Raw genomic sequence first — 25,939 nt, forward strand, 5'->3', positions numbered from 1 at the left:
GACCCCCAACACACCAGCACTGTGAGTCTCACTACTGAATCATATAGCTGTCTGGACCCCCAACACACCAGCACTGTGAGTCTCACTACTGAATCATATAGCTGTTTGGACCCCCAACACACCAGCACTGTGAGTCTCACTACTGAATCATATAGCTGTCTGGACCCCCAACACACCAGCACTGTGAGTCTCACTACTGAATCATATAGCTGTCTGGACCCCCAACACACCAGCACTGTGAATCTCACTACTGAATCATATAGCTGTTTGGACCCCCAACACACCAGCACTGTGAGTCTCACTACTGAATCATATAGCTGTTTGGACCCCCAACACACCAGCACTGTGAGTCTCACTACTGAATCATATAGCTGTCTGGACCCCCAACACACCAGCACTGTGAATCTCACTACTGAATCAGGTTACTTAATCATATAGCTGTCTGGACCCCCAACACACCAGCACTGTGAGTCTCACTACTGAATCAGATTACTGAATCGACTCAGTTTCACTGACCCCGCGTTTAAGAGAGAAGCTGCCTTGTAGTAAGAAGTAGCTGAGCTCTCCCTAAATACCATGCACAATGTCACCTTAGCCTATTTGGCATGGTGACAATGCTAGGTAGGGAGTCCGTCCCTCCTTCACCTGGTTATCTTGTGGTCGCCTTGCTGATAATTTGCAGAAATCTGTGACTTTCTGGTCTCTGAGCTCAGTCGCTGGCCGTTAAGTCGCTGAATGTATGCATCTCTTGTCCTCCCCCATGCTGGTGCTGAAGACCTGGATGTCAATTTAAGGCAGCCCTCTGCCCCTCTCTGATTCAGAGGGGTTAGGTTAAATGCAAAGACACATTTCAGTTGAATGCATGGTTGTACAACTGACTAGGTTATCCCCCTTTCCCATGACTGATCTCCAGTAGAAGGCTTTAGGTAGTGCCTGGTGTAATCGTGGCATGAGTCATATAATTGAATTCTTCCCCTGACACAGCAGCACCGTGAGTCATGTTACCCAACAATGAGTCACTCGGTCATTAAATCAAATCACTGAATCAATGGTGCTTCACACTGCGACACAGTTAGGAAATAGTGGAGTCGTTCTGATTGACATGTTTGATGCACATTCTGAGCTAATTTGATTAGATTAATCTATGTCCCTCCCCCTCTCGCCTTCTCTTCATCTTTCTCTCTCTCCCTCTGTCCTCTCAGGACCTGACTCCAGACTACTCCATGGAGAGCCACCAGAGAGACCACGAGAACTTCCTGGTTGTGTCTCGTAACCGACGGAGACGGGCCAAAGCCCTGTTGGACTTTGAGCGCCATGATGACGACGAACTGGGCTTCAGGAAGAACGACATCATCACTGTGAGTGGACAGAACACATGCATGTAATGGAGTTAAGTGCTGTAATTTCACTCCACAGCTTGCTTTAAATGTTGCCATGTATTTGTGTAGCTCAATCCGTTGGTACATTGTCAAGGAAGTTGGTCACGTGTGTTTGAGCAGAGTAGCACTAGTTAGAGCCCGGTAGGGTACAGGGACAGTGGGAAAGCTATACTGTTAACACAGTGGGAAAGCTATACTGTTAACACAGTGGGAAAGCTATACTGTTAACACAGTGGGAAAGCTATACTGTTAACACAGTGGGAAAGCGATACTGTTAACACAGTGGGAAAGCGATACTGTTAACACAGTGGGAAAGCGATACTGTTAACACAGTGGGAAAGCGATACTGTTAGCACAGTGGGAAAGCGATACTGTTAGCACAGTGGGAAAGCGATACTGTTAGCACAGTGGGAAAGCGATACTGTTAGCACAGTGGGAAAGCTATACTGTTAGCACACAGTGGGAAAGCTATACTGTTAGCACACAGTGGGAAAGCTATACTGTTAGCACACAGTGGGAAAGCTATACTGTTAGCACACAGTGGGAAAGCTATACTGTTAGCACACAGTGGGAAAGCTATACTGTTAGCACACAGTGGGAAAGCTATACTGTTAGCACACAGTGGGAAAGCTATACTGTTAGCACACAGTGGGAAAGCTATACTGTTAGCACACAGTGGGAAAGCTATACTTATAGCACACAGTGGGAAAGCTATACTGTTAGCACACAGTGGGAAAGCTATACTGTTAGCACACAGTGGGAAAGCTATACTGTTAGCACACAGTGGGAAAGCTATACTGTTAGCACACAGTGGGAAAGTACTGTTAGCACACAGTGGGAAAGCTATACTGTTAGCACACAGTGGGAAAGCTATACTGTTAGCACACAGTGGGAAAGCTATACTGTTAGCACAGTGGGAAAGCTATACTGTTAGCACACAGTGGGAAAGCTATACTGTTAGCACACAGTGGGAAAGCTATACTGTTAGCACACAGTGGGAAAGCTATACTGTTAGCACACAGTGGGAAAGCTATACTGTTAGCACACAGTGGGAAAGCTATACTGTTAGCACACAGTGGGAAAGCTATACTGTTAGCACACAGTGGGAAAGCTATACTGTTAGCACACAGTGGGAAAGCTATACTGTTAGCACACAGTGGGAAAGCTATACTGTTAGCACACAGTGGGAAAGCTATACTGTTAGCACACAGTGGGAAAGCTATACTGTTAGCACACAGTGGGAAAGCGATACTGTTAGCACAGTGGGAAAGCTATACTGTTAGCACAGTGGGAAAGCGATACTGTTAGCACAGTGGGAAAGCGATACTGTTAACACAGTGGGAAAGCTATACTGTTAGCACACAGTGGGAAAGCGATACTGTTAACACAGTGGGAAAGCGATACTGTTAGCACAGTGGGAAAGCGATACTGTTAGCACAGTGGGAAAGCTATACTGTTAGCACAGTGGGAAAGCGATACTGTTAACACAGTGGGAAAGCGATACTGTTAACACAGTGGGAAAGCTATACTGTTAACACAGTGGGAAAGCGATACTGTTAACACAGTGGGAAAGCGATACTGTTAACACAGTGGGAAAGCGATACTGTTAACACAGTGGGAAAGCGATACTGTTAACACAGTGGGAAAGCGATACTGTTAACACAGTGGGAAAGCTATACTGTTAGCACACAGTGGGAAAGCGATACTGTTAACACAGTGGGAAAGCGATACTGTTAACACAGTGGGAAAGCTATACTGTTAGCACACAGTGGGAAAGCTATACTGTTAGCACACAGTGGGAAAGCGATACTGTTAACACAGTGGGAAAGCGATACTGTTAACACAGTGGGAAAGCTATACTGTTAACAGCACACTGACTTTGTTTTTGCAAACACAGCGTGTGAAATGTATGTGAAAACATACGTGTAAAAAATAAAATAAAAAGGTTTTACAACAGTGACTCACTCACTCCTCCATCTCATCCCTCTGTTTTTCTCTTTCTCAGATTTTTTCCCAGAAAGATGAGCACTGTTGGGTGGGAGAGCTCAACGGGCTGAGAGGTGAATGAAAACACCCCATCTCTGTCCCAATCTCCCCTCCACACGTCCTGTAGAATGGCCATCTCTGTCCCAATCTCCCCTCCACACGTCCTGTAGAATGGCCATCTCTGTCCCAATCTCCCCTCCACACGTCCTGTAGAATGTCCATCTCTGTCCCAATCTCCCCTCCACACGTCCTGTAGAATGGCCATCTCTGTCCCAATCTCCCCTCCACACGTCCTGTAGAATGGCCATCTCTGTCCCAATCTCCCCTCCACACGTCCTGTAGAATGGCCATCTCTGTCCCAATCTCCCCTCCACATGTCCTAGAATGTTGTAGTCTATGTTTTCCTAAAACTCTGGGAAACTTCTATCTCATGATCTGTTATTTTACTCAAGGTTGGTTTCCAGCCAAGTTCGTAGAAATCCTCGATGAGCGGAGCAAAGAGGTTTGTCAGTGAATTATTGTGTAGTCAGTCTAGTAAAAACAGACTTAAATTTCTCAGTGTTCTTTTAGTGGATATATCCAGTCTATGGGTTTGTCAGTATTGTATGTATAACTGGTCTGCTGTCCCCAGTACTCTCTGGCGGGTGATGACTCGGTGACTGAGGCGGTGACAGACCTGGTCAGAGGGACGTTGTGTCCTGCCCTGAAGGCCATCTTCCAACACGGTTTGAAGAAACCCTCCATACTGGGAGGACCCTGCCACCCCTGGCTCTTCATAGAGGAGGTAGGAGACAGACGGCTGGGTTCAGTGTCTGTCTGACGGTGCCTTACCTGACTGTTCTTTGGTCTGTTTTCTCCTCAGGCAGCCAGTAGAGAGGTGGAGAGGGACTTTAACTCGGTCTACTCTAGACTGGTGCTGTGTAAGACGTACAGGTAACTTAGACACACACAGACCTCTGTACCATATGAACAGCTAGGATTCCTACACAGTTGTCTTAGTTGTGTGGTGCAGTCCATCAGTTCTCTCTCTCTCCCCCCAGATTAGACGAGGATGGCAAGGTTCTCACACCAGAGGAGCTGCTCTACAGAGTGAGTCCTTTTGTAAATGTTATCCTATAACAAGCCTGTTTACTTCCTCACACCCTGCCACTAAAGACTTCCTGCCACTAAAGACTTCCCTGCCACTAAAGACTTCCCGCCACTAAAGACTTCCCGCCACTAAAGACTTCCCGCCACGCCACGAAAGACTTCCCGCCACGCCACGAAAGACTTCCCGCCACGCCACGAAAGACTTCCCGCCACGCCACGAAAGACTTCCCGCGCTGCCACTAAAGACTTCCTCATTCCATCTCCAAGATCTGAAAGAACTGTGTAATATGGGACCTAGTTCTCTATTGAATTTACAGTATCTGAGCCTCCTGAGTGGTGCAGCGGACTAAGGCACTCCATCACAATGCTAGAGGCGTCACTACAGACCCAGGTTCAATCCCGGGCTAGACTGACTATACAATAATTCACTGACAAACCTCTGGGAGGCCCATGAGGCTGTGCACAATTGACCCAGCGCCGTCCAGGTTAGGGGAGGATTTGGCTGGCTGGGATGTCCCAGGCCATGCGTCTGCACGCTGACTTCAGTCGCCAGGTGTATGGTGTTTCCTCCGACACATTGGTGCGGCTGGCTTTTGGGTTATGCGAGCAATGTGTCAACAAGCAGTGTGGCTTGGCGGGGTCGTGTTTCGACCTTCAACTCTCCTGAGTCCGTACAGGAGTTGCAGCGATGGGACAAGACTGTAACTACCAATTGGATATCACGAAATTAGGGAGATAAAGGAGGAAAAAAGTACAATTTAAAAAATGACACTTAGCACCTGAAATGCAGATACTTTCAAAGGGGGAATGAGGAACTGCCTAGTGGTAGGGGCCGATGGGCTGTGAAGGTTGTCTGTTAGAAACATAGGCCTTAGGCTACAGATAGTTTTACACTGAATGTTTTGTTCATAAGCATTTGTTTCAGTGATGCTTCAGCGCCCTCTGTCTGTCTCTTTCAGGCGGTGCAGTCTGTAAATATGAGCCACGACTCTGCACACGCTCAGATGGACGTCAAGTTCCGCTCGCTCCTATGCGTGGGCCTCAAGTGAGTCACACAGATTCTCTCACTCAGAGATCCTGGCTGTCCCTCTTATCAGTGAACACTCCCTAACCACATCTCTCTCACCCCACAGTGAGCAGGTGTTACACCTGTGGTTGGAGGTGTTGTGTTCCAGTATGCCTGCAGTGGAGAAGTGGTACCAGCCCTGGTCCTTCCTACGCAGCCCAGGATGGGTCCAGATCAAGTGTGAGCTCAGGTAAAAGATGGAGACAGATGTCCACGAGAGAGACAGAGTGGGAGAGATTAAGAGAGAATGAGAAGAGATTGGAATGAATGATTGAGAAATAAAACAAAGGAGAGATTGGAGTGAAACTGTGAGATCACAAGTGAGAATGAATGCGAGAGCGACGCACACAAGACGGTGCCAGCAGACTATTACAAGATTAAATCTCGCCATTCAAGCGTATTAACAGCTAGATTATTTTTGAAAGACTTAGAGGCCAGGATGAAGTGAAATGGATATAAAATGGTGTATGTGTGGAAAGGATGGTGGTTTTAAAAAGGTGATGTTTCCTTAGGGTTCTCTCAAAGTTTGCCTTCAGTCTCTCTCAGGACTGTGAGCTGCCTGCCAAGAAAGAGGTATGTATGTGTGTAAAACACACACCCTGTGAACTCATACCTGTGTGTGGCTGAATTCTGCAAAACCATTCTCAAAGAAGGGGTTGCAGATGTGTTGGTTGACCATTACCTCTTTAGTTGGGATCTCTAGGGAAACTCTGATCTCTGGTCAGTGTAGTTGGTCTAGTTACTCAACTATGGGTTTAGGGACTAGAATAGGAAACTAGAGTTATCTAAACAACAAGCTGTTCCTGGTTCAGTTGTTGGAGAACGTAGCTGGTGATGGCTAGTGATAGTAGAATAGTGAACATTGGGGAAAACCATCCCAATGCGCACACCTCACCCATAACCCTTTGACCTCCATTGTGGACATTTTAAACTGCACCCAGCAACTGCTGTTCCTTATACACTCCCTTTAAACAAACAGCCTCTTTCACTCTTTATTCCCCCCTCCCCCCCTCCCTCCAGGAGAAAGATCAGAGGCCACTGAAGGAAGGAGTCCAAGACATGTTGGTGAAGCATCATCTCTTCAGCTGGGACATCGATGGCTAGAAACACACACCCAAAGCCTGCAAAAAACTCCCCTGCCCAACACATGCTGTGTCTACCAGAGTGATCTTTCTGTTTCTTTCATATTGACTGCTATGTCAGAACCCACTACTAGTGTTTCCATCACTACCTCTCACTAGGAAGTATTGTAATGTTCAGACATTTGATCATCATTCTACAAACACATTGATATGCATCGTGGTTTCACTTCCTCGTCTCAACTAAACTGCATCCGAAGCCTTTCTACTGAGGATAGTACACTATAGGGGGCGCGTTCAGTAAGACGCAACTTTATGGAATGTTCAGATAGAAATAAGCATTGTAGAACAAACATGCCTCTGACATGTAGAATAAGGAATAACATCAGCTCTATTCATGGCATTTCTATCTGCAATGTTTGGCAACTTACCGTGGCCAGGTTATCATTTGAGACACCAAAAGACTTTCCATGTCTATCAACGAATTACATTTACTTTCTGAGCTTGCTAACAAATCAAAGGTCTTTTGATGTGTCTATTATGGAAGCAATTAGTATGTAACCAAGGTTGATAGTCCTCTCTGTCACCATGGCTGTTAGTTCTTGGGTGAAGCTACTGTGTATGTTGTCCACACCAGTGTTTCTGATACTTTAGATCAGGTGCAGAAGACTAGGAATATACAGAAAGCATTCCTTAGGTACAGAGTAGTCACCTCTACTGTGCCATATGAAGTACTTCCTCAGACTCAAGGACTGGGGTGTATCACTAAGAACCAAACCGGGAGGAATGTACCTGAATTTGTCCCAGAGAAACTTGTTTTTGTTGTGAAACGTTTTGCTACAGTGGGCACTGATCTGATGTCGTAGTAGCACCTGTGTCCGTGTGTCCTGCTACCAGTACTGTAGTAGGATGTGCTGATTGAGAAGTGGAACGTACTCCTGTGTCCGTGTGTCCTGCTACCAGTACTGTAGTAGGATGTGCTGATTGAGAAGTGGAACGTACTCCTGTGTCCTGCTACCAGTACTGTAGTAGGATGTGCTGATTGAGAAGTGGAACCTACTCCTGTGTCCGTGTGTCCTGCTACCAGTACTGTAGTAGGATGTGCTGATTGAGAAGTGGAACGTACTCCTGTGTCCTGCTACCAGTACTGTAGTAGGATGTGCTGATTGAGAAGTGGAACCTACTCCTGTGTCCGTGTGTCCTGCTACCAGTACTGTAGTAGGATGTGCTGATTGAGAAGTGGAACGTACTCCTGTGTCCTGCTACCAGTACTGTAGTAGGATGTGCTGATTGAGAAGTGGAACCTACTCCTGTGTCCGTGTGTCCTGCTACCAGTACTGTAGTAGGATGTGCTGATTGAGAAGTGGAACGTACTCCTGTGTCCTGCTACCAGTACTGTAGTAGGATGTGCTGATTGAGAAGTGGAACCTACTCCTGTGTCCGTGTGTCCTGCTACCAGTACTGTAGTAGGATGTGCTGATTGAGAAGTGGAACGTACTCCTGTGTCCTGCTACCAGTACTGTAGTAGTGGAACCTACTCCTGTGTCCTGCTACCAGTACTGTAGTAGGATGTGCTGATTGAGAAGTGGAACCTACTCCTGTGTCCGTGTGTCCTGCTACCAGTACTGTAGTAGGATGTGCTGATTGAGAAGTGGAACGTACTCCTGTGTCCTGCTACCAGTACTGTAGTAGGATGTGCTGATTGAGAAGTGGAACCTACTCCTGTGTCCGTGTGTCCTGCTACCAGTACTGTAGTAGGATGTGCTGATTGAGAAGTGGAACGTACTCCTGTGTCCTGCTACCAGTACTGTAGTAGGATGTGCTGATTGAGAAGTGGAACCTACTCCTGTGTTCGTGTGTCCTGCTACCAGTACTGTAGTAGGATGTGCTGATTGAGAAGTGGAACCTACTCCTGTGTTCGTGTGTCCTGCTACCAGTACTGTAGTAGGATGTGCTGATTGAGAAGTGGAACGTACTCCTGTGTCCGTGTGTCCTGCTACCAGTACTGTAGTAGGATGTGCTGATTGAGAAGTGGAACCTACTCGTGTGTCCTGCTACCAGTACTGTAGTAGGATGTGCTGATTGAGAAGTGGAACGTACTCCTGTGTTCGTGTGTCCTGCTACCAGTATTGTAGTAGGAGGTGCTGATTGAGAAGTGGAACCTACTCCAACCACCCTGTCGATCTGTGTTGGTACCCAACAATCCCATTCTACTCTGCATTCCATCCACTATTGTCTCCAAATGTTTAGTGCCAACATGGCTCTCCGTTGTGGGCTACTAAACAGTGTATCTGTAGTAGTCACTTTGCTGACTGGGAAGAACTATGTAAACTTTTATTTCAGTTAATTTCTTTATATTACAATGGATGTGTCCATCCGCCATCGAACTAACCTCCATCTTGGTGTGTAATTACTGAAGAAAAGCCACTTGACTTTCACACATCACCTTGCAGTAATATTACACTATATACATAAGAAAATAAACTCAATCTCCCTGTTGTGCTCTGATATTAAATGAAAGGTAGTGTATTTAACCATCAGAAAATGGTGGTATACTATCCCAGTAACTTGTATTCATTCCCCTCATCTTAACCCGTAGCAATGCTACCGTACCTATAGACTTCTGTCATACTGCACAGACAAATGGTATCAGTTCAGACTCACTAACCTCACTGAAACTATACACAACGTTAACCCTAATTTCAACCCCTATGCCTATAGTTTTCACTGTTTAAATATAAATTCATTTCATGTACAACAGTTGACCAATCAGAGATCAATAAAGCCTGTTTTTATTGGTGAATGTCAGAAGCAAACAGAATTCCACAACTATGTAAACAGTGATGGTCCAAACAGCACTGCAACTATTATTACAATCAATGTCTCACTGAAACAGTTGCTAATCAAGTGTACATTATATTCTTAAATAAACCTTATTTTCAGTGTAAGTGGAATCATTTTAGACAGGACAAGTTGCCTTCAACTCCTCTCGCCTCCTGAAAAATGACGACTCCTCTGCTCAGGAAAATTACAGGTGTGATCCCAAAATAAGTGTAAAGTGAAATGCATTTACTTGTGCGCATGTTTTTGTCAGACAACAGCTGATTCACAGGGGGTGTAGTATAGTTGTAAACTCTTCAAAGAGGAGGATACACATGACTGTCCTCCATGAAAGGTGGCTATCGAGGAGAGGAGGATATTTTCCATTTCACCCACAAACACTCAATCCCTTTCCGGGCCATGGAGGATGGACTTGAGAAAGGGTGTGATGATAGTCAGACAAACCCTGGCTTTCCTTTTGGTCATAAATGGCCAATTAAACATCTTATCTACAATATTTCACTCATAATGAAGGCCCACTAAAATGTACCATTCACTATGTCAGTTGTGACCTTACTTCCTTTCATTAATCTTCACATTTTAGTATAAAATTAAATAGAAAACATGCTTCATTATGTCATATTGGGGGATTCTAGTGGTAAATAGGAAATGAGAGAAACTAGTATGCCTGCTAAACAGTGAAACAATGAGCTATAGTGCATGGAGCTGGGTTACTCTACTGTAAGGGAATAGCTGCCCATGTGGCTTCGGGCCCATGATTAACTATACACAGTATTCCAGTGATTCTCACCGTAGACCCAATGAAAGAAGGCATATCAGGTTCATATACTGTAAATATAAGGATGCTCTCTAAACTAATCAGAGATAAGATGAGGAGAGTGAGGAGGCAGAGGTAACCATCTACAAGCACAGAGCTGGGAGCTGCTTTTCACCTAGACTTTCTCTGGTGTGAGTGATAAAGACACTTGATAAGGCGATAGATAGCCGGGTGGTATAGAGGGAGAGGGGTGGGGAAAGGGACATTTTATGACCCCATTTTTTTTCGACAGGGGATTGTAGTGGAGTAGTTTTGGGAAGGGGGGGTAGTTGTCTGCTGAAACAGGTGGATGGAGGAAGTACTGTAGTTTGGGGGCTGAGAGGGGTGTCGTTTAGGAACCTCCTGTGCCTGCTGATGACGAGGCTGCTGTGGTGGAGCTGCTCTGGTTTGATTTGCCTTTATGTCTCTGTCCTCCTCGTCTCCTGCTCCCTCCTCCTGACTTTGTCTGTAGAGAACAGATCACAATCAGACAGACGGAGAACAGAAACAACTGGGTTAACAATGAGGTTACCATTCAAAATCACTTCCAGCTAAGACTGATGTTATCAAACTGAACTACATGCTGTGGACACATCTCTAGAAGATTCATGTTTGGTTCACATCAGTTGAGGCATGCATTGTTTCAGGATATTTACAGAAGTTACTGGACAAGACTCATTTCCCACGCCTCAATTGTTACTCATTTGACCTAATTATCTTGTTTACCTGCCTGGTTCCCATTGTTTATCTTGCTCTGTTTGTTTCTGTTTACCTTGCTCTCTTTGTTTCCCTCATTACTCTGAGGGTCATCCTCCCCCTCTGTCTGGGGAAGCAAGCAAAGCACCAACACAGAGAGAGGAGAAAGAGGAGGAATGGAGGGCAAATCAAGGATGTAGTAACGTTGTAATGCACAAAGAGGATGAAGAGCAGATGAACGTGGAAATTGAAAAGAATGAAACAGGGTGAGAGGAAAAGAGACAGGGTGGCAGGTGGAGTAATCAGTAAATGAGAATAGCGATGAAAAGGAAGGAAACAGTAGGGTGTGAAAACATGAAGAGGAGAAGAATAGTAGGAAAGGAGAGGTGTTAGGCAGATCAGACAGACAGCTACAGAAGAAAACATTCTAGAAGCAGTAAAGCAAGTTAAGAGGAAAGCTTACGCTCACACACACACACACACACGTTAAACACTTACACCTATTCAACTGCCCTGAAACTATTACTTTCACGACTCGACCCGCCATCTAACCATCCCCTCCACTCCCTTCATCCATCCTTTCAATTCGTTCCTTCACTTTCTCTCTCTCACCAGTTGTTGTGATTGGTGCGGACTGTCTGGTCGGGCTGTGCTCGAATCGTCCTCATTGGCAGGCGTGGTTCCATCCTCTCTGCGGTACGGGGCCTTTTTCGTAGACTGCATTTTGATTTGCGGGGGTTTGAAGTTTGACGGCAGATTATTGGTCGACTGCAGCAGCTGTAAACACCCACCCACCAATAAGATTAATGCATGAGGGAAGTACTCTGCATGCAGGTACTCTGGTGTCTTTATGACCTTTCGTAAACCATTCAGAACCATTCATAAGCCTTTAAATCCAGACCTTGGTTATGATACCCACAGCCTTGGTGTATCCCTCTGAACACCAGTCTACTCTCTGGTCTATGTGGAGGAACTCTGGGGTCTTCATGAGCATGATCCTCCATAAACCCTTTTCAACCATTCATATACCCTTCATAAGCCTTTCTAACCCCTGACCTTGGTGATGGTGCCCACAGCCTTGGTGCGTCCCTCTCTGAACACCAGTCTCTGGTCTGTGTGGAGGTACTCGGGGGTCTTGATGAAGCGGAAGTGGACCGATGCCTTGTCCCCTGTTCGTAGACAGTCTCTGTTCATGGTCAGGATAGTGGCTGTCTGCCTGATGCTGCCACAGTGCACTGCGAAAGGGGAGAAAGAGGAATGACGAGAGATATATAGTCAGACATGAGACAGCTGTGTGTGTGTGTTTCTCTGTGTGTGTGTGTGTGTGTCTCACCCATGGCCTGGTAGCGGGGTGATATCGTAGTTGGGTGGTGCAGAACCAGAATCTCAGCCATAAATTCCCATGATGCCTGTGGGTTTAACCTGGGGGACACCATCACCATGCCTTTCCTTATGGATGAACGCTTGATCTAAGGAGGGAGAGAGAGCGGGAGGGGAGGGAGAGGAGGGAGAGAGGGATGGGGAGAGGAGGGAGAGAGGGATGGGGAGAGGAGGGAGAGAGGGATGGGGAGAGGAGGGAGAGAGGGATGGGGAGAGGAGGGAGAGAGGGATGGGGAGAGGAGGGAGAGAGGAGGGAGAGAGGGAAGGGAGGGGGTAGAGAGGTAGGGGGAGGGGAGAGAAACAGAGAGACTTGAGGTATTGACTCCTATTCATTGCAAAAAACATTCAGTTCAACTAAACATTTATCTATCTATGCATCAGAAAAGTGTTGTAATACCAAACATTTCCAGCAGGGGACACTAAAGAGAAAACATACCTTTTTGAGGGCGAAGGAGGCAGTCTGTCCACCTCTCACCTCCTTGACTGGCATCCTCTTCCTGTGGATAGATTTGACTGCAATGGGGAGGAAACTGCCCAGTGGGTCTGGGCCTAACAACATTGTGTCATTCAGACGTATCAATCCACGTAAAGTAGTCCCTGAAACGACTGTGCCTACACCCTGACAGAGAAGGTAAACATGGTTAGAGAGGTGTGTGTGTGGCATCAATATGCATGTGTAGCAGCTGCTTTGTGTGTGTGACTAACCGGTACTGAGTAGGTGTCATCTATCTGGAACTCTGCAGGTTCGTCTTCTCTGAAGGAGGTTTTAGAAGACAGCAGGTTGAGGAACATCTTCAGCAGGTCCATGTTCTCTCCTGTCACATTGGAGATCTGGAAGATTGGACACATCCTACACACACAAACACACTGAATTATGGTCCCCCATAATTGAAGCAAAATCCAGTTTATAAAGAGTGTGTGATTGTGGCTACAAAGTGTGTGCCTTAACGTTTACCTCTCAGAGCTGAAGTTGGAGGCTGTGACGATGACGTCATCTTTGTTTTGGACCAGAACAGGGATCTTTCTGCAGCCTGGGGACTTTAGTAACCTCTGGAGCAGCTTTAACGTCTCTGTTACAATAACACAACCAGTAAAGTCAGGTTTTGTGATGACTGTCAATACTCATCACTAAATCTAAGAGAAAGCAGTATGGTGGGGTAGAGGGAATATAGTTTTACCTGTATAATTATTTCATATCAGTGCAGATGTGGGGAAGGAGTCCAGGAAAGGAAGCAGATTTAGACTTGAGATGCACCCAGAAAGAGAAAGAAAGGAACTGACCTTGTAGGATGTTGGCAGGACACATGTCTATCTTGGTGACCACTACGAACACAGGCACATTGAGGGCCAGGGCCAGACCTAGATGCTCCTTAGTCATCCCTACGATACCTGCATTACTGCCCACCTAGAGAGAGGATGGGAGAGATAGACAGGGAGAGGGGGTAAAGAGAGTGAGGGGGGTAGAGAGAGCGAAGGGGAGATAGCGAGAACGAGAGGGGTAGAGAGAGCAAGGGGGAGGGTAGAGAGAACGAGGGGGGGGGGTAAAAAGAACGAGGGGGAGGGTAGAGAGAGCGAGGGGGGGTGGGGGTAGAGAGAGCGAGGGGGGGGGTGGAAGGAGGGAGGATGGAAGGAGGGAGAGAGCAAGGGAGGATGGAAGGAGGGAGAGAGCAAGGGAGGATGGAAGGAGGGAGAGAGAGCCAAATAACATGGTGAAAGATTCATCATTGGTGCTGTTGATGGATAGTAAAGTCAGAAAAAGCACCAAGGCCCACACGCTACCCCCTCACTCACCATGAGCATGCAGAAGTCAGGCAGGTGTCCAGTCATTCCAAACACTGTGGTCTTGAGATACTTCTCATGTCCAGCTAGGTCTATGAAGGTGATGACCTTAGAGGACCTCTCACAGATCTTAGTCCAGTCTAGACTGCCACCATGGCTGTCTGGCTTATTCACCACCTAGGATACAGGGACAGAGATTACACACAACAACAACTTCATGTCTCCATCTATAAAACCAATTCATCAACACATTTATCAATGAAGCAGGCCTTACATTGTCATCTCTCAAGTGTCATGTCAATGTTATCCCAGTGTAATATCCATCACCTATAAGCCCCTCCTATGTCATCTCCCTCACCTGTCCCTTCTGGTCGAAGCCCAGGATGTCATTCCCCACACTGCTGGTCCTGCCACTCTCCATTTCGTGTTTGTGCCTGAAGAGTTTCTGGCGGGCGAACCCCCTGCCGTTGTCCAGTTCCCCGTGGGTCAACACCCCCAGCAGGGTGCTCTTACCTGCATCCACGTTACCCACCACCGCTACCCTGAGAGGGGGGGGGGGGAGGGAAGAGAGGGGAGGAGAGATTTGACATTTGGGACACAAGATCAGATGAAGATGAAGAGAAGAGGGATGAAAACAGAGTATTGCTCGTGTGTTGCTTTGACAACACTGGATTTCCCCCCTTTATGTCAACGTCCCCTTAAGCTTTTTTGAATTTAAATTGCATTTGAGAGACATGCTTGTCCTCGTCAGCCCAGGTCTAATGTCAAAACATGTCTAATTGTTGATCAGGTCAGCCTTTGACCCCTGACACTTGACCTTCCCCCAACTCACCTGACCTCCAAGAAGTCTTGATCACCCACGCGTCGGCGGATGAGGTAGTCGCGTACCTGCCCCCCAGCTTCGATACGCTCCCTCAGCAGGATCAGCTCTGACTCGGTCTGCTCACACAGGGACTGAACTGTGGCTACAGACGCCTCCATGTCTCCCTCATCCAGACCATAGTCACCTCCGTCTGATAGAAAGGGGTGAGGGGTTGGGGGGGTTTATCGGTGTAAAATGTCACTCGCTACAGTAAGTGACTGATTCTGTGAGCTAGTGAATGTAGGAACAAATCAGTGCATACTGTATAGCCTCATTAAGTGAGTGAGTGAGGCTGACTTACCTGAGCCCATCCCAACAACGTAGATGGTCTCCCCACAACCCTCGTCCATCCTCTCCCGGAGTTGTCGTAGTAACGAGTCATACTGCTCTCCATTAGGGCTGACCAGGGCCACCTGACAAGGGAGGGAAGGAGAGACAGAAAATGGTTGATGTAGGCCTGGGTATCCTACAACATAGCCATGGTGGAAAGCCTACACATATTTCCATTGATATAGGCCTAATTGTACTTTATCAAAAGCTATAGGGCTATTCATCTTGTATTGTCCTCTATCTGGGTAGAGTTATGAATGCTACACCATTTCTGTGAAAAATTTATTTTTCATCTCGTCTAAAAACATTTGACTATCTGGGTACTCAGATTTGGCTGTAGATTTACCTTACAAGCTTGCTTTCAGTCCAAATCAATCTCTATACAATGTTCTCAGCTTAGGGAACCCTGATAAAGACAATTTAGAGTTGTGAATTCCCCACTATTTATGTGAAAATAGATTAATCTAAACAGTGAGCGAGTTCGTTTTGCATCACTCGGGCCCCAGTGGGCGGGGTTTGCACATTTAAGACCATTCCATTGGTCCTAAACTGAAATCTCTACCCACCCAGAGCACCCAGCCACGGAAAAAGAAATCGGCCAATCAAAAGCAGGTGAACTTGCCTGACAGCTTTCTGTTACCGAGTGTTGCATCAGAAGAAGACTTATTTGGCTTTTTCAAGACATACATTGATGGCAGATTTTTAAATCATCATAGTGGTTTCATAATAATGACTTAAAGTCATTATTACTCAAAGCTGCAGGCTAAAGTTAAATCTAGACTTGGTTTCCTCTATCATAATCGCTCCTCTTTCACCCCAGCTGCCAATCTAACCCTGCTTCAGATGACCATCCTTCCCATACTAGATTACAGAGACATCATTTATAGATCGGCAGGTAAGGGTGCTCTCGAGCGGCTAGATGTTCTTTACCATTCGTCCATCAGATTTGCCACCAATGCTCCTTATAAGACATCACTGCACTCTATACTCCTCTGTAAAATGGTCATCTCTGTATACCCATCGCAAGACCCACTGATTGATGCTTATTTATAAAACCCTCTGAGACCTCACACCTCCCTATCTGAGATATCTACTGCAGCCCTCATCCTCCACATACAACACCCGTTCTGCCAGTCACATTCTGTTAAAGGTACCCAATGTAAACACATCCCTGGGTCGCTCCTCTTTTCAGTTCCCTGCAGCTAGCGACTGGAACGAGCTGCAACACTCAATCTGGACAGTTTAATCTCAATCTCTTCATTCAAAGACTCAATCATGGACACTCTTACTGACAGTTGTGGCTGCTTTGTGTGTATTATTGTCTGTATTATTGTCTCTACCTTCTTGCCCTTTGTGCTGTTTTCTGCCCAATAATGTTTGGACCATATTTTGTGCTGCTACCATGTTGTGTTGCTACCATGCTGTTGTCATGTTGTGTTGCTACCATGTCGTGTTGCTACCATGCTGTTGTCATGTTGTGTTGCTAGCATGCGGCGTTGTCATGTGTTGCTGCCTTGCTACGTTGTTGTCTTAGGTCTCTCTTTATGTAGTGTTGTCTGTGTTTTGTCCTATATTTACATTTGATTTATTTTTTATCCCAACCCCCATCCCTGCACAGGGGTAGGCCATCATTGTAAATAAGAATTTGTTCTTAACTGACTTGCCTAGTTAAATAAAGTTTCATAAAAAATAAACACACACACACACACACAGACCTAGCCTATTTGTTCTGTAGTATTGACACCGAAATGTCCTAGAAGTATTGCATCTTTCTGTTTATTCTAGTTAATTTCTCTCTGTTGATACTGATCTTGATATGGATGAGTGCCAAAGATGGAGGGAGATGAGTTTCCTGTCAGTCAACAACACACTGATCATTGTTCAGCTCTGTAAGTTGAGCCTGGCCCATTTGCCAGAAACACTTCCTTCTGACACACACCATTTCCCTATTGCCCTGTGTTTCATCAGGCCAAGTGGTGGCACAGTATGTATAAGGACTCATCAACCAGAGAAAGAGAGTCATGCCCATGGCTGTGGTTTGTGAGTCACACTGCTGCTGGAGTGTCCTCTCTCTAGCCATCAGCCATAACACATTCAAGACCCATTCAAACCACATCTGATATGCTTGCTAAAGCCTCTTAAGGATCCGCACCTTTATTTCAATTTTCTTGTTACTTACAACCTTCATGCTAATTGCATTAGCCTACGTTAGCTCAACCAAAGCTTAAGGTGACAGAGTCAGTAGGACATTTAAAACCACAAACTTTTGCCACAAATATAGTTCTGAACTTTTAGATATGCAATTCTGCATAACATTTTAAGCAAGATGGGCACTCAGCTAGATTGATTAGTATATAGCGCAATCGTTATTCTAACTAGCTAACTTAGCTTGCAATACAGCAGCCAGAATGACAGCAAGTTTAGGCATAATAAATGCCAATTTGAAGATGATAAACACAGCCCTGACTAGCGCGGCCAGGCTAACTACCTTGCTAGTGAAGTCAATACCGAGATCCCCGGTCTCGCCGTTGAAGAGGTCGCCGTCCTCGAGGCACTCTTCCCCGGCGTCATGATCTCCACAACCTCCTCCATCCGGAGCGAAAATGCTCGCGGGCATCAGAGCGTCTGCGAGGACTGGTATGGAATTCGGGCTTATATTCGGCTCGTGTGCAGCCAACGATGCCATTATGTCAGCTTTGCAGTAACGATTGCTATATTGTCTTCTTGCTGTCTCTTGTGTTGATTATTATGACAGCTAGCTAGCTTCAGACCACTAAACAGCTGATATATGTGCAGTTATTACACAGAACTGAGAAACAAAGCAATTGTATGATACAGGCAGAATACAACAATTATCTCGTACGTTTTGGCTATCTGCTTTCTGTGTAGCTAGCAATAAAACATATGTTTACAATCCTCCAAGTGGCAACAGAAAATTGCGGTGACGTAAATTAAAAAACATAAGGGGGTTGGTTCATGGTGTTTTTTTGCTGACACACCTTCTTATCAAAAATCTAACCAATTGCGCGCCGAATACCCAAATAATATTCCAGAATAAACCAATCAGAGCAAGTGAGTGCTTCACATATAATTAGAAAAAACGTCCAGCGTGGTTAAAATATCGGCGTGGTGGATATCAGCAATGCGTCAACTCATTGTATCAGGATTGGTTCCTGCTCATTCATTGAATAAAGATAAAGTCGCTTTAACGGAATGATGCAAAGAGGTGCAAAACATGCCTGACATGCCTAACGTTATTCCCAAACAAGCCATAGGTCAATTGTAACCAAGTAATAACCAGTCATCGAGGGGAAATCTGCAAACAGGGGAGACTTCCTTGTGAGATGCCAATGTGATATTTTGATAAAGTGGAAAAGGCAAGAGCTGTGACGTAGTTAGCTTAGCATTTGATGATTCTGATGGGACATTGGTATAAACAGACCACGAAGCTATGATGTAGCCTACCAGCCAGTCAGCCAGTGTGCAATCATGGGGCAGGCACACTACCAACTGTGACACAAAGGCATAGACCTCTTGGCAGCGGCCGTAGTAACGTTAGTCTATGACACATATAGAGAATGAGTGAGCGTAATGTTTACTGTTCATTTTTGTTTATTTCACTTTTGTTTATTTTCTACTTCACTTGCTTTGGCAATGTTAACATATGTTTCCCATGCCAATAAAGCCCATTGAAATGAGTGAGTTTCATACAGGAAGGTACAGGGGCTAAATACAGTCCAGGGAGGTTTCATACCCAAGATAATATTTTTTCCATGGAAATTAAATACAATTTTCTCCCTACTCAAGTCTATCTACTTAATACGATTTAGTAATGATCAGTGCCGCTCAGTCTGACTGACTGATATGTAGGCTGGATGATGGCCTATGATGTGTATGTTGGCAACGATTTCCTTTTTAATTCGGCACATTTGTTTTTACTTTTTAACTCTACATTTTTATGAAAGGGCTCGTTTCACGGTAAAGTCTGCACCTGTTTTATTCGGCGCGAGTGGCAAATAAAATGTGATGTGAATTTGGCATATACTGTAGGCCGATATTATGGTTTCTATTGCAAGTGTACTACCCAGTGACAACACACGAGGGCAGTATAGATGAGGGAGGAATGGTTTATGTGGATAACGTTATTCAGATGCCATGTGCACAGTTTCCAGTAACTGGGTGTGCCCAAGCCTGAGAAATAGTGTGCTGGTGACCAACATAAATATTACGAATGATAGTGGGCAAATCCCCCAACCGACAAGGTGAATCATTTGTCGATGTGCCCATGAGCAAGGCACTTAACCGTAACTGCCCCATGGTCGCTCGCCACTGATAATGGCAGACCCTGGCCATGACCCCACTCTCCGAGGGTTTCTCAGGAAGAGAAGGATATGCAAAAAAACACATTTCCAATAACCACATGTGTAAAATACACACTTGTACATGACAAATATAAGCAGAAACCAAATTATTATAATAAAATGATGTTGTGTAAAGATCTGTTGGACTACTTTACGTGACTGGAACATTGTCCTCTATATCTAACCCAGTGTACAGTTTGCTGTAGAAGAAGTATCAGTTATGCAGCTGTTTCCTCTGTCCATCCAGCTCTGGTTTCTGTGTTGTAATTGAGTCTTATGACTGTCTCAAGACCAGCCCAGGGGAACTGAGTCTGTGCTACACATTGAACTCTTACACCACATTTAGCAACACACAATGTCATCTGAATTTGGCCTGATACTGTGCTGGTATGTGGGTATGTGTGCATGAAACCACAGAACCATAGAATGATCATGGAAAACGTCTAATTCTCTGGAGGGTGTGTGTGCTACTGAATGGAGGATATGTTTTTTGTAAACAGTAGCAATGCAGTCCAAAGTATATTAAATGTGGGCTATCCTGACTTCAGTAGCAATGCGGTCCAAAGTATGTTAAATGTGGGCTATCCTCACTTCCCACAGCTGTGCATCGCCTCATTATTCCCCACTAATTGTGTTCTATTACATCATCATCATGGCTCATGTAGGCTTCCCCCATGTTCCTAGAGAACAGGGACAGCTTGGCCTTGGCAGAATAACACTTCAAGAACAGCTCCTCGATTACAGATGATGAGATGCTGATCTATCGGCCTCCATCTCCAAATTCACAGAAAAGCCACATCCTGTGCCACAGCCTACTGTTGTTTGTCACTGCTTATCTTGGAGTTCCTTTTAGGTAACCACTGTGTCTTTGGTGTTACAGATAAGGATTAGATTTGACTGTATCTTAGGCTAGGTTGAGGAGTGATATTGCAATGAGGAGGAGTTGAAGACAAGGTTTCCAGTTCAGAGTATTGATTAACTAACTAAAAAAGCATAGCACAAAGACACTGGAGCATATTGGGGATAGTATCGAGATATGGAATAGATTTTAAGGCCGGTAGGTATGGTTGTGTGATACAAGTTGTGGTTTTTAGTCAGGTCACGCACAACAAAAGGAAATGCAAAATAATTGGGCCACCCCATAGTTGGGTTGGTTATTTCTAGCAACAAAATGGGCGTGTGCCCAATCATAGCCGCGATAAGTAATTTGGGGTGGGGGTGCTGCAATTTTTGGGCCAGTATATCGGTCCGCTAATACAGAACTAGTAAGGGCCCAGCGCACTACTTTTGTGAAAAAATGAAATGTATTTGAGAGTTTACCAGCATTTGTATCTTGAGTCTGATAATTATCTGCACAAAACAGTTGATCTGAAAATAGTTGCTTGATGTAGTGAGCGCATACATTTTCATAGTGGCCCCCTGTGGGAATCAAACCCACAACCCTGGCATTGCAAGGGCCGTGCTCTACCAACTGAGGCACATTATCACATCACATAATCACAAACCCCTTGATTTCTCGATGTACTCAATTACTGTATTGTGCATTTTCTTCTTCGTGTTTATGGAAAGTCTACAGGTACAAACCTAGATGACCAGCCTAGGTACAATACAGTAATGTACATGTACATTAAGTGGTCTGTAAGATGTTAAATTAATACTGCACAAAAAGGGGTTATTTGATCAAGAAAAATATTTAATTTGATGTGGATGTTTTGTGTCTTTGCCCATAACTCTGCACCTTTTTGATGTGAATGTTTGAGAACAGGGTTTAGCTCTTTCTGGACTCCATTAGAATGACATCACAGAGAAGAGGAAAAGACGGGGCAACAACTCTTACAATTCCAACTATTGAAACCTGCAAGATCCTGTTCTTAATTATACAACTACCTTTCTTCAGCAAAGCAGAGATGCTGAAAAAAATGTTTTGCCCCCACTACAGACATCTATATCAGTCCGATAATACTAGTAAAGGCCCAGTGCTGTCACGCCCTGACCGTGGAGATCCTTTTATTCTCTATGTTTGTTTGGTCAGGGTGTGACTCGGGTGGGAAACTCTATGTTCTGTGTTTCTATGTTTTGGCAGGGTATGGTTCTCAATCAGGGACAGCTGTCTATCGTTGTCTCTGATTGGGAATCATACTTAGGTAGCCTTTTTTCCTTTTGTATTTGTGGGAAGTTGTCTTTGTTAGTGGCCTGTATAGCCCTAGTAAGCTTCGCGGTCGGTTTTGTTGTTTCTTGTTTTGTTGGCGACATTTATAATAAAGAAAACTGTACGCTCACCACGCTGCACCTTGGTCCGGTCATTTCCACGAACGACGGCGATCGTGACAAGTGCACTACTTTTATGAAAAAAATATTAGATTTTTCAGGGGGTGCTGCAGCACCCTCAGCACCCCTACTTTCCATGGCTATGAGTGTAAATATGGGGCAAAACAGACAAGGTTGGATTAGATTGTTGACAACATGTAAACTATATTTAATCTCCAATGTTTATTGAAAACAAATACATTTGTACAATGAACAATTGCTGTCTCTCAAATACATTGTTACAGTTGTTAGCTAGCTAGCCATTTATTTGCCACATTAGCACAGACATGACATCAGTCAAAAAAACTCAAAACAACATAAAACTAGCCTACGATTCCCCATACGGCAATTTCTTGTCATTATCACTAGTTATCTGGCCAATCAGAATCACAACAACTCATGGACTTCTGCCCCATTGAAGCTTGCACATAATTTATGTGACATTGTCAGTTAAATGGTCTATGTTGCCACAAACACTCAACTAATACTGAGGTAAAACAAGCTGCTTTATATACCAGAGGAAGGGAGAGGAATGGTGATTAGCAGTGAGTTCAGAGGTAAGTTCAGTTCGCTTGAACGTTTGCTACATTGTGGAGCAGTTTGCACGATGCCTACAGTGAAAAGCCTACAAGAGGAATATCCTCTGTGTGGACACGTTTTCATATTGTATTGGACTAAGATGAGAATAACTTTGGAGCGGCCAAATGCAGGCTGCTGTGAAACTCACTATTCAGGTAGATTGCAATTTTGGAATTTACATTTATTTATTTTTGTATTTGTAATTTGTTTTATCATTATTATTATTGTTATTGTATATCATGGTTGTTAGCCTATTTATTAATCAAAATAAGTTATTTAAATATGCCAAATTTTGACATTTTCATTGGCTAAATTTAGTTGGATCTGTCTTTTTTATTGTGTGATCCTTATTTAGTTTAAGATAGATTATAAGTAGGCCTGTTGTAAAATAAATAACAGTAGGCTATTGCTGTCATGTGTTGGGTATGGTAGGCACTAGCGTTTTGGGGTAATTGCTGCAATATAGCCTGTTCAAAACATTTGTGGTGTCATGACTCTCCTGTGAGGATCTGAAGGATCAGGTTACAGTGGGTCCGCTCTACAGCTCCCTCTCTCTCCCACAGAGGTGGAGGGGGCCGCTTTATGGCGCTCGTAAAGTACTCTGCTTCTGGGCTCTGTAGTATTGAGATTGGAATGTCTGTGGAACACAGAGAGACACTTGGTCATCAAAAGGTTGAATAATTCAACAGTATTTCTGTATTCCAAGCAGTTGGAGTGGTCCGTGGACACTTAAGGACAGTCATGTCTAGTTTGTTTCATTTGGTGACCTCATGAAGGATAGGAGACACATATTACTGTTTCTTTGTTTGTATACACTTCTCAATTATGGGGGATGCATCTGAATATTGTATAAAATAAATTATTGAGAATAGAAATACTTTTGGAAAGATAACAATGTGATCTTAGTCTTCTAAATGAGAATTGTTTTTCATAGTAACTTAGGATCAGTCAGTGGCCACGCCCCCATGAGCACAGACATTACATGGCGTCATGGAACGCCCCCTTTTCTACTAAGTATAAAATCCACTTCCGACAAAATTTACATTAGACCAGAAAACATAGAGCTGCCGCTACATGTTGAAATGGTTGGCAACTTTACCAAAGGACAAGGCCAGAGAACGTGGAGATCATCCAATCCCCATGCTGAAATGGTTATTAAGAAATCTACAAACTAAAGACCAATTATTCAGGCTGCAGCTGTTTAAATTCTTTAGTCTGGTAAACCCAACCGGTCGAACGACCAAATGGTACTCTGACATATCCATTATAACAAACTACAACTACGAAAGACTTTGATCTCTGGTGGACCATCCAGAGACTTTCTGTCGATTGACTATCCAGCAGACAGACCGGCATTCGCAGAAAGGGACAACAAAGGCATACACTCATAAATATGTGAATTGCAATTTACTTTCAAATGAGTGGTTGTTCATGTTCAAAGTATAAGCATTCCCATGAGTGTAGTGTAGTCGACGTAGGTCCACTCTGAGTTTCCCGCTCTTGAGCTGGCCCCACCCCTTTCCTTTGTCTACCAAGCCATCATATCGGCATAGCCCACTAGGGACTTTTCAGTGTATCATGTCAGTGTATATCAAACCATGTATAACTATTGTGTGTGTTTATGTATTTCTGTGATTGATTAGTTAGTTAGTAAATAAGTAATTAAACCAATTTGTATATCGCTGATTCATGATTTCAGATGCTAGGGTTTGTGCAGAGATCCAAGGGTTTGCGGCATTCGGGAATGAGACTGATGAGGTAATAATACATTAATAGAAGACTGTAATTGATAAGATAATAAAATATCTGTAGAGTTATATTTGGGAAATTGCAACTCTATAAACAACATTTTCCCGTGGTGCCCCGACTTCCTAGTTCATTACTTGATTTGATAATATAACAGTCTTCACATTTAACGATAGCAAACGTTACGACAGTGGCGAAAACCAGTTTGCAAGTGTTCTGTTTCATTCTGTTGAGACATTTTCTTTGGCCAATTTAAGTTCTAACTGTAATTCTGTGTTTGCGGCAACATCATAGCGTACTCATATTTTCCCTATAAACAATGGCCTGACTTAGTTTTCATATTACCTTAATAAGTTTAGAAGCATTTCTGAAGGTTTGGTGTGGTGTGGCTATAATGAGGCTTTCACTACTACAGGCCTATGATATAAAGGCAGTGAGCAACTGTCTCTGACATTGGAACTTGAGGTCAGGAAGACGTTTAAGGCCTACCAGAGTTACTCCGATAATCTAACAATATAATGCTTATCTTTATACAAAATATTCTGATCGAAAATGAACGAAGTAGCCTCCTTCTGTAGGTCTTTATCTGTATATTAGACGCAGTAGCTGTCTGACATAAAGAAATGCATGTTGGTGTTGCAGCATGGCCGCTGGCATCTCTCTCTCTCTCTATCTCTCGGGGCGAGTCCTAAGATTCTCTTCCTTTATATATATTTTATGTTATTATTTTTATGTAATATCATACAGTGGACATCTAAGCCTATAGGCCTAAGCATGCAATGCCCTTATGTATTTAGTGGTCAAAACTCTGACCGCTGAACCATGAGATGGACAATTATTGATTTAAGAAAGTACAAAATAAAACAAAAAATAGTCTATAAAACCCTGGCACATACCCTGGCAAATATGTTCTGTAAGGCAGGCCGACACTGGAATAAGTTGCTGAATGATGCTATGAGGGCTTTACAAAGGGGCTTTGTTGCATTATTTGTGTGACAAAAACAAAATTCCCGGATTATTAACCTGTTCCCATGATTTTAAAATAAAGGTTCTGTTCTGGAACAGTATAGATCACGTTAGTTTGCGGTTCTGATTCTGTTCCTCAAAAAAAAAAAAATGGGTTATCGGTTCTGTTCCCTGAACTGGTTCCAACCGCTGGTTTGTACTGAACATCACGTTTCCCCAAAACGTTCTTGTAAGTTCTTGAACAGACTTTGAGGTATGTTTGCTCCCGTTTGGTGGGTGTGGCGAATTGTGACTTGAAACTTGACAGCGTTCCCCAACCCCCAACCAAACCCCTCCCCATATTTCAACTGGTCGTTCAGTACAGCACCGTTTCCGTTCAGTTGAACATTCCAGAACGTAAAAACGTACTGAACACAGCCCATATTTTCTGATAACTGTGGACTCACAGGGACATTGTCAAAATTATATATATGATCATTGTGTGTTGAGTAGGGAATATGAGTATTATTTGATTAGATTTTTATTACGTGTGTTCTGGGTTGATTATTTGTGTGTGCCCGCGTGCATGAGGTCAGTGTGTATGCAAGAGAGAGAGTCTTGTTGATTATTTATATGAGTGATGTGTAAACAGAGCCCATTGCTGAGATACGGCCTAATTAATCAGTCTAGTGCTCAGTCCACCTATATTCACATAAAC

The 25,939-nt window shown here is 44.2% G+C and overlaps 2 protein-coding genes across 8 annotated transcripts in view; one reads left to right on the forward strand and one right to left on the reverse strand.

Moving 5' to 3' along the window:
- The window catches only part of LOC139402186 (small G protein signaling modulator 3), a 34,902-nt gene extending 25,355 nt beyond the window's left edge, over nucleotides 1-9,547 (forward strand). For 4 of the 6 annotated variants that reach the window (XM_071146282.1, XM_071146285.1, XM_071146284.1 and 1 more), the window contains exons 12-22: nucleotides 1,203-1,358; nucleotides 3,385-3,439; nucleotides 3,818-3,867; nucleotides 3,997-4,149; nucleotides 4,228-4,298; nucleotides 4,406-4,454; nucleotides 5,414-5,499; nucleotides 5,588-5,710; nucleotides 6,033-6,093; nucleotides 6,541-7,882; nucleotides 8,741-9,547. In XM_071146282.1, the coding sequence (XP_071002383.1) occupies nucleotides 1,203-1,358; nucleotides 3,385-3,439; nucleotides 3,818-3,867; nucleotides 3,997-4,149; nucleotides 4,228-4,298; nucleotides 4,406-4,454; nucleotides 5,414-5,499; nucleotides 5,588-5,710; nucleotides 6,033-6,093; nucleotides 6,541-6,624 (888 nt within the window). In that variant the 3' untranslated portion in view covers nucleotides 6,625-7,882; nucleotides 8,741-9,547. Of the gene's footprint in view, nucleotides 1-1,202; nucleotides 1,359-3,384; nucleotides 3,440-3,817; nucleotides 3,868-3,996; nucleotides 4,150-4,227; nucleotides 4,299-4,405; nucleotides 4,455-5,413; nucleotides 5,500-5,587; nucleotides 5,711-6,032; nucleotides 6,094-6,540; nucleotides 8,007-8,740 lie in introns of all 6 variants that reach the window. The other 2 variants (XM_071146288.1, XM_071146283.1) reach the window with 1 other exon arrangement.
- On the reverse strand, nucleotides 9,375-18,250 carry LOC139402187 (GTP-binding protein 1-like). 2 transcript variants are annotated; one of them, XM_071146290.1, is made up of 14 exons: nucleotides 17,772-18,250; nucleotides 15,255-15,366; nucleotides 14,924-15,104; nucleotides 14,450-14,633; nucleotides 14,104-14,268; nucleotides 13,594-13,717; nucleotides 13,268-13,382; nucleotides 13,018-13,162; nucleotides 12,749-12,931; nucleotides 12,266-12,401; nucleotides 11,989-12,167; nucleotides 11,545-11,709; nucleotides 11,009-11,059; nucleotides 9,826-10,702 (listed from the first exon to the last, which is right to left on the reverse strand). In XM_071146290.1, exons 1-14 carry the CDS (start codon nucleotides 17,967-17,969, stop codon nucleotides 10,589-10,591), a joined length of 2,052 nt encoding a protein of 683 aa, XP_071002391.1. In that variant the 5' UTR covers nucleotides 17,970-18,250; the 3' UTR covers nucleotides 9,826-10,588. The 2 variants fall into 2 exon arrangements, with proteins under 2 accessions (XP_071002392.1, XP_071002391.1); XM_071146291.1 differs by lacking the exon at nucleotides 11,009-11,059 and having other exon boundaries at nucleotides 9,375-10,702.
- Nucleotides 18,251-25,939: the final 7,689 nt, after the last annotated feature.

The sequence above is a fragment of the Oncorhynchus clarkii genome, unplaced genomic scaffold (genome assembly GCF_045791955.1).
Source record: "Oncorhynchus clarkii lewisi isolate Uvic-CL-2024 unplaced genomic scaffold, UVic_Ocla_1.0 unplaced_contig_1254_pilon_pilon, whole genome shotgun sequence".
In the NCBI taxonomy this organism is placed as follows: Eukaryota; Metazoa; Chordata; class Actinopteri; order Salmoniformes; family Salmonidae; genus Oncorhynchus; species Oncorhynchus clarkii.